This window comes from Styela clava, chromosome 5 (genome assembly GCF_964204865.1).
Source record: "Styela clava chromosome 5, kaStyClav1.hap1.2, whole genome shotgun sequence".
Taxonomy (NCBI): domain Eukaryota; kingdom Metazoa; phylum Chordata; class Ascidiacea; order Stolidobranchia; family Styelidae; genus Styela; species Styela clava.
The window spans coordinates 7,386,174-7,394,121 of record NC_135254.1 but is presented as its reverse complement, the minus strand read 5'-3'; the positions used below and the strand labels follow the sequence as shown (position 1 = coordinate 7,394,121).

The 7,948-nt window shown below is 35.9% G+C and overlaps 3 protein-coding genes across 3 annotated transcripts; all 3 read right to left on the bottom strand.

Moving 5' to 3' along the window:
• Nucleotides 1–208: 208 nt before the first annotated feature.
• Nucleotides 209–1,920, bottom strand: LOC120344423 (dimethyladenosine transferase 1, mitochondrial-like). Its single transcript, XM_039413652.2, has 2 exons — nt 1,802–1,920; nt 209–1,334 (listed from the first exon to the last, which is right to left on the bottom strand). The coding sequence occupies exon 2, from the start codon at nt 1,325–1,327 to the stop codon at nt 209–211; it is 1,119 nt and encodes a 372-aa protein (XP_039269586.2). The 5' UTR covers nt 1,328–1,334; nt 1,802–1,920.
• On the bottom strand, nt 1,785–3,880 carry LOC120344428 (vacuolar protein sorting-associated protein 72 homolog). The gene has a single exon (XM_039413658.2). The coding sequence runs from the start codon at nt 3,827–3,829 to the stop codon at nt 2,882–2,884; it is 948 nt and encodes a 315-aa protein (XP_039269592.2). The 5' UTR covers nt 3,830–3,880; the 3' UTR covers nt 1,785–2,881.
• Nucleotides 3,881–3,887: 7 nt separating this feature from the next.
• LOC120344407 (kelch-like protein 12) lies at nt 3,888–7,648 on the bottom strand. The gene is made up of 2 exons (XM_039413625.2): nt 7,542–7,648; nt 3,888–6,919 (listed from the first exon to the last, which is right to left on the bottom strand). Exons 1-2 carry the CDS (start codon nt 7,547–7,549, stop codon nt 5,212–5,214), a joined length of 1,716 nt encoding a protein of 571 aa, XP_039269559.2. The 5' UTR covers nt 7,550–7,648; the 3' UTR covers nt 3,888–5,211.
• Nucleotides 7,649–7,948: the final 300 nt, after the last annotated feature.

Genomic DNA, 7,948 nt, shown 5'->3' with positions numbered 1-7,948 from the left:
CATGGTATGCAATTGAAAAGTTGGATATTTTTAAAAGATTTAACAGATATTGGTGACTTTAATAAGACTTGCACATTTATATTCAGCCTAATAAATTATGGCAACATATTGGTTCTATACAAAGGAGAATAGGAACCATTTGAGGGTTTATTTGATTGGAGTGTCGATTGTGGAAATGAGTGGATGAACTTTTTTTTGACAGATTCCCTTAAGCAAGTGATGAAATTTGTTCAGTTTCATCTGATAACTCATGAAGAGCCTCAACGTTCTTACAATTAAAATTATCTTCGATTTCTGGCAACTTCGGTAAAAGAACATCATTAAGAGGTTCTCCACCTTCATCAAAATATTTCAACCATTCTTTATTATGATAAGTGTCTACGAGAGCAATATTAGGAATTCTGTCACAAATTTCTTGATAAGCGTAACATAAGTCTCTAAAATGTGCCATGTATAGATTAAACGGCCGTTCTAACGGGTTAACACCAGATATTCTTATCATTTCATCCACTAAATCCATGCGACTTCGAGGGAAAAGTGTCGCAATACCTTTACGACAACGCTTCTGTCGGAAGTGAAATATGTGTTTTACAACATGATCAACAGTTTTAAAAGGTAATTGTATCTCAAACTGCTTCTTAGGAACAATTCTTATAACAGCGACGTTTACTTTTGGGGGTGGTACAAAAGATTTCCCAAAAATTGTGTGACAATAGTCAATATGACATAAATATTGTGCCGTAATCGAAAGTCTACATCTTTGTGATTCTTTTGGCAAAGCTACTAAGCGTTCTCCGACTTCTTGTTGAAATGTTAAGATCGCTGGAATTCTTCCTAGCTCATAGACACCACTATGATGTGATATCAAATTCAGCCATTTAAATAAAAGCGGCAAAGAAACATTAAATGGCAGATTCCCCATGAAACATAAAGCTGGTAGTTTAGATTCAGTCCACGGTTTCGCTTCTTCTTTGGGAAACGCAATCGTTTCGTCAAAATCTAAAATATCCTCATGATGAATTTTCATGCGTCCTTGCGTTGTGCTCGCTAACATTTGCAAACTTTGGATAAACCTCCAATCTTTTTCAACCACAGAAACACTCTCTGCATTTTTGTTCAATATTGACCGAGTTATTCCTCCCGGACCAGGTCCAACTTCACATATATGTTTTCCAGTCAAATCACTCGTAGCACAATCCACCATTCTACCAATTATTCTCGGATCGAATAAAAAATTTTGCGCCAACTGTTTCTTTGCTCGGACATTATAAATTTTAAGAATGCTTGCAATGGATGGCAGAGGCGGTAACCTTAACTTTGGTGGCATATTCAATCTAGAAAAGAAAATAATTGATATAAATGGAAATAATGAAGAAAAACTTTTCTTTCAGAGTAACAGACCAGATATTACTGATATCTAGTAAACGGTGACCGGACATTTGAACCCATGCGTATATCCGCGGGTTCAATCTATATGCGGTTGCTAAAACCCATGGGTTAGGGTGAGTATGGGTTCAATTATCGGTAAAACAAAAAAATTTCCATATGTGCAATAGTATGCAGGTGCAATTGTCATGGGTTCAAATGTCCGTGGGTTCAAATGTAATGGAACCCTAGTAAACATTACCAAAATCTTATACATGAAAAATTGGAAAAATTTTGCAGCACAAACAAAGAGATACACTCCGAATAATTTTAATAGGTTTAACAGTCACATATTAGAAAATTTAAGTGAGGGCTCGGCAGTGTGGCGCATCGTGCTATGCGATAGGAATATGCTCGCCACTGCACCTCCGATTACCTTTTGTGTGTTCGCAGGTTCGAATCCCATTGGAGATAATTATGTGTGAGAGGATTGGTAGACTCCTCGCCGCCATAGGCTGGTTCACATAACTGCTAGTCGGTTAAGGCTTCCTTCAGCATCAAGTCCATGCATCTGAAACAAATAACTGGTTAATTAATCCCATACCCGACATGGATATGTAACCGGACGACAAACTGTGGTTTATGTGATTAAGTCGTCTTAGCAGCTTTCCTCTCCCTTGGGATAAATATGTAAATCCTACCGTACCCTAAATGACAAAACAGACCAGGGTACAAACATAAAGATAATCAAGATCTCAGGCGATTGGAAATTTTTTCACAAATAAACAGAACTGCACTATAGCTTAGGCTTGGAAAAATGTAGAATAAAAATTAAGGCAGTGTATACTCAATTTTACAAAATTTGAAAGAGTTCAACTTCAGGTGAACATGACAGCGTATAGATTTTAAAATGACTCATCAAAAAAATTTACATGATTAAGTCGCATGTTGCTTTTAATGTGAATAATCCAAACCATTATACAGTGTTAATTATTTTTTGATGGGCAGCAAGGTCATAACATCTGAGCATTTTACTACGGTAAATTAGTAACCTTGCCACAGAAGAATGTTCCTGGAAATGCTTTTTGAATCGGAAAAGTTGGCTTATGCATCAGGAAGCTATCAGTCTAAGCCAGGGTGGTCCAAAGTTGTCCGCTTTGGGAACAACAATATTAATTTTGCATTGTTCAGGGGCCACAATAGTGCCAAGAATATGCAAACAGTGCAATAAAAAACAAACACTTTTATTGTGCAAACACATCGATCATTATTTGTCATTTATCAAGCTAAAACATGCAAAGACCATCAAAAAACTTTCTAAAATGTGCAAATCGTCATAACTCTTAGTCAATTCAGTGACATTAGTGATGCAACAATATGTCGAAAGATTTTTCTGGTTATTTTTATGACTAGACAAATGCGATTTTTGATTAATAATCTCCAGCAAATGTGACACGGGCCACAGATAATGAGGCTGCCAGATGTAACCATCAGGTGTAACCAGAAATTTATAGAATCATTTTACCTTATCACGTTTTGCCAGTGATAAAGTATGTGCTTCACGAATAAGTTTAAAAGCATCCATGTCATAATAAGGAATATTAGTAAGTGGGTCTATATATCTGGCAGGCTTATTTGTAACTGGACATATAGGTTTATTGATTCGAGGCTGTTTTTTCCAGTGGAATTCATTTTTAAAAACTTCAGGTTCAGAGAAAATTATAAAATCTCTCGAAATTTTTGATGGCTCATCCGGGTCCACTGATGGCATTGTTGTCGATAAGTATTTGATTGTTGGTTCTGCAAATGTTCGCTTTTTTGTGCTAGATTTTTTTCGATTTGCTTCGAGACGTTGATAGTTGTGCAGCGATTTCAAGTTTTTACGTTCCGTTCTTTCCGCCTCTTGCATTAATTCTTCCTGGGTCAAACGTCTCACTCCAGCCATTGGTTTTTTCACAGTTTCTTTTTTCTTTTGGTCTGCGATTTTACGTTCTTTTACTTTCATGCTTATTAAATAGGAATTTGCTGCCGTGGCGCGACGAGATGATTTACGACTTGGCCCGTCATTGTTTACGGCAGTTGGTTCAGTTTTTTTCGCCTCTTTCGGAACTTTTTCTTCCTTGTTATCATCACTTTTACTAATTTCTTTTTCATCTTTTTTTGCTTTTTTAATTGAGGGATCTTTATAAGCTTTTGTGTTCGCTCCTCTTTTTCGTTTTTTCTCAGATTGTTTTATAGTTTCTTCATCTTGATCGCTGACAATTTCATCGTTTTCCGAGATATCGAAATCTGAGTCGACTTCGTCTGCGGAATCTTCTTGGTCCGACTCAAAATCATTATCTTCTTTTTCCTCTTCAAAACCTCCGTACGTAGTCTTATAAAAGTCATCCTCGTCTAGTTCCTCTTCCATGACCTTTGACATCCGATTTCCTGCAGTACAACGTGGCTCTCTTGCAGCAGCCATGATGATTTATAGCAGAAAAAATTTCACTAAATTTATAAATTCGATTTTGAGTCTGAAAATACAAAAAAATGCAGGAATATATGTTATATCTACAGTGGAAATAATATGAAAGTGTTTTATTTCTCTATGAAAAAGATGCCAACTCATGGAACAGTGGTAATGTAATTGTAGAACACAATATCTCAGTGGTTAGCATACATACGATATGTTACAGTTTGCACCAAATGAGCAGTAATGTTACCCAAGATTAATAACATGAGGAAGTAATTCTGGGCGGTAAGATTTTTGCCCAAATTTTTTGTTTTTTTGTACTTTTATTTGAATTATCAGTGGTACATTCGCTATAATCCTGGCCTCCCCTGTGTAAGGGGCAAAAACGGTATTTATAAAATACCTACAAATAAGATTTTAACATAAATAAAAAATTGAATTGAACATTCAAAAGTATAATACGCCAATATAAAGAAAAAGTAGCCACATACACATCATCAACAATATTTTTCAGAAAAGCACACTGTCAAAAAGGAATAAAGTAACAGCTTTCAAAACGCAAATCATGTTATTATGGTCATTCAGCTCAGGAAAGAATATACCAGCGAATAAAATGAGGGATTTAAGATGGTAGAAATAAAAATTTTACAAAAATAGAATTAAGCAGTTGGTGGAAATGATATACACAGTGGGAAATGAACTAATGCCATTGATGGTAATTTTGGTTTAGACAAAATTTAAATTCTATTATTCACAAGTCTAAGAATACAGTGTTCATAATAATATGTTATAAAATAATAATGATATAAATTATATTTTCATGTTAATAATGAGAGCTCGACCAATATATCGGTCTACTGATATATCGGGCCGATATAAATTATATAAATTAATTCCGATCGGCAGTAAACCAACGATATATATCGGCCAAAGTCAGTAAGCGCCGGGGTGCGTGCTTCAACGGCTCTCGCCTCTGCATAACTGCCGGTTTCCCAATATTTCTATCGCTTTCATTTTGCGTTAAAAAGGTGTCTCTCTTAATTCCCTACAATACCAGTACAAACATAACAAGCTTCTACTTCACAGTGCTGGTTTCAAATGATCCATTACATCAATATCGATGAATATTAATTCCCAATACAAATTTTATACACTTATAAGTAATACAATAATCGCATAAAATTGCTGAACTTGTGTGTCAATACAATTGAAACAATGCAATCAAACCGAGTTCAGAAGCTAAAACTGATTTGTGAGACTGCGAGCACAGTTTTTTGTCTTCCAGCTGGAAGGCGACCTGATAGCAAATAAATGAGATCTAAAAGACAACAGTTGTGTGTTGACAGAAAACTTTTCTAGGTAGGGAAGTAGATCAACAAATTCAACCTTTGCTAAGGGAGAAGAATATACAGTGGAACGGAAGCATTGGCTTGAATGAATTTTCCACTCATTTTATCTACAACATTCCAGTTATTACTCTCAGGATCCAGTTCTTCAATTGTATTGTTAGAAAGCTCCCCTCCAACAACAAATAGCTTATCTCCCACAACACATGAAGTAAACTTTGCCCTTGCATTGTTTAAACTAGCAACAGTGGTCCACGTTTCTGCAACTATATCGAAACACTCTACAATATTCAAATGGAAGCTTTGAGTCCCACCCATTACATAAATTTTTTCCTCGAGTCCGGCTGCAGAAGAAAATTTTCGTGCAGTTGGCATTGACGGAAGTTCTCTCCATGTTAAATCTAATGGATTAAATCTCAAGTTATTCGACATATGTCCAGTATTGTTCACCCCTCCTATGCAGTAGATGAAACTTTCAAGAGAAACAATAGATGATCCAAATCCTTCCACTGGCTTATGCGTGACATCAGACCAAGTTCCATCATATGGGTCATATTTCTCAACAGCATTACTATACCAACCATGATCAGCAAATGCGTAAATATAGTTGCCAAAGGCAACACCGATCGCACGTTTCTTAGCTGATTTTCGATCGTCCAGTCGAACCCATGTAGCATTGATGTCGATGTAATCCAACTTATAATTGTTCCCGTAATTTCCAAAAACATATATAATGTCATTAAGCACTGCTGCAGTGAAGTATTTAGCAACAAATTCCTTATCGATCTTCTGCATTTCTGTCCAGGTTTTCAGAAATGGATTGAAAACATGGATGGAACATGTTGTTTTACTAAACACTGCAATTACATTTTCATTAGTCACAAATTTTGAGGTGGCTATGTCAACATCCTCTGGCTCTACATTTGTTAAATCATTGGCTTGAGTTAGAGCACTCGTACATAAATCTGAGTTGAAAACTGAAGGCTCTTTTTGAATAAGATATGACCGATATTTCGAAGCAATTTTAGTCAAATTCAATTTTTCAAAAAGTGCTTCAAAAGTAGAAGTTCGAGTTCCTCTCTCAAAATTTGTCCAAATAATCAGAGCCTTGCATTTTATGTCTTCGGAAGCTTTTGTATTCCGTGATCCAATCAACAAAGAAACAAATTCCTTCTCTAAATGTTTAAAATCATCCTTCATAGCTAAATGTTGAAAATTTTTTAAAGCAAACTTTTCACAACATTCAAGTAATTTTGTACAATTGAACATATCTGCAATTATCTTTGCTGAATAAAACGACTCTATATTTATTTTCTTTCGAAGATATGTCGCAACATTCTCGCAAACTTTTTGTAGCTGCATAATATGAGCAGTATGCATTAGTTGTTTGCAATTTTTAGAGTCAGGAATGCTAACATGTCCAGTGTAAATGAAATCAATGCAAATCCTAACGCTTGAAAATTCAGTTTGTTTCATTTGAATGACGCCAGATCGACTTTCAACATTTTCATGAAACAGCATTGCTCTGAAATAGTCTGACCCTGTGGACAAAATATTTCTGTGTGCTAAGATTTCTTCATTACCAACCTTTATTGCAATGTCACAATATTCTTTATTTTTTCTCATTTCGTTAAGCTTCTTCATTATTTCTGCACAATGATCTTTATCATATCCGTCAGCAGTTAGTTCCATTTTTGTGATTGTGAAAACTAAACCAGAACCCAACAAGACTTTGACAGTTATGGCCACTCTTCTAAAACAGTAAAACAAGCATAAAATAGCCTACTAAGATGGTCATACAGAAGGTTAATTACAGAACAGCGCTGAAGTTCGGCTACCCACTGATACAATGTTACAGGTACTATATGCCGATAAAAAAGCAATAGTAGGGTGTCGGTACCGTATGCCTGTATGCCACAGTTTTCGAATATTACATAAATATAAAATGTACGGTACGGTAGCTCAATTCAACAATGCTAGTTGTAGTCTATTTAGACAGTAAAGTAAGGAGACGATATGTCACGGTTTCTCAATATAATATATTCAAATCGCTATTATAGAATTAATCTCAATTCAACAAATGCGGTACCGGTACCTTCGCTTTCTGTTGTAAAACTTTTAGCGAGTCACTATCAACGAACGCGGGATTCGTGTACACAAGGTAAAAAGTAAAGACGCGTCCTTCAATTTCCCAAATCAGATGAATGCGCCACTTACAACTAAGGAAATTCCGCGCCGTTAATCGTTTTCATAACAACATTCAAATATTAAATAAAACAAATAAATAATTATGATATTCATCAGTAATAACTTAAACCCATGTGCAATTACATTTCGAATTTTATAAATGCGAATCACAGAAACACGTTGCTTACCTGCTCATCCATGACCTGACCGAGCACTTTTCATTGGTTTTCAAGGGGCTCACTTTGCCGGACTCGTCAAGTTATGTTTAAAAATATACGCATTCTTTATGCCACGTCACACCCATAAGTTAAACTAGGGTGGTCCAAGGTTGTCGGCTCCGGGACAATAAAATTATTTTTTCATCGTTCGCGGGCCACAATAGTGCCAAGATTAGATAAACGGGGCAATACAAAACCCTTTTATTGTACAGACACTCATCAGTATTGGTCATTTATCAAGCTATAACATGCAAAAACCACCAAAAAACACACTAAACTCATCAACCCCAAATGCAATTTTTTGATTACTCTGCGAATGCGACGCGGGCCACATGAAGCTGGGTAATAACGGGCCTGGGTTTGGAGCACCCTGAGTT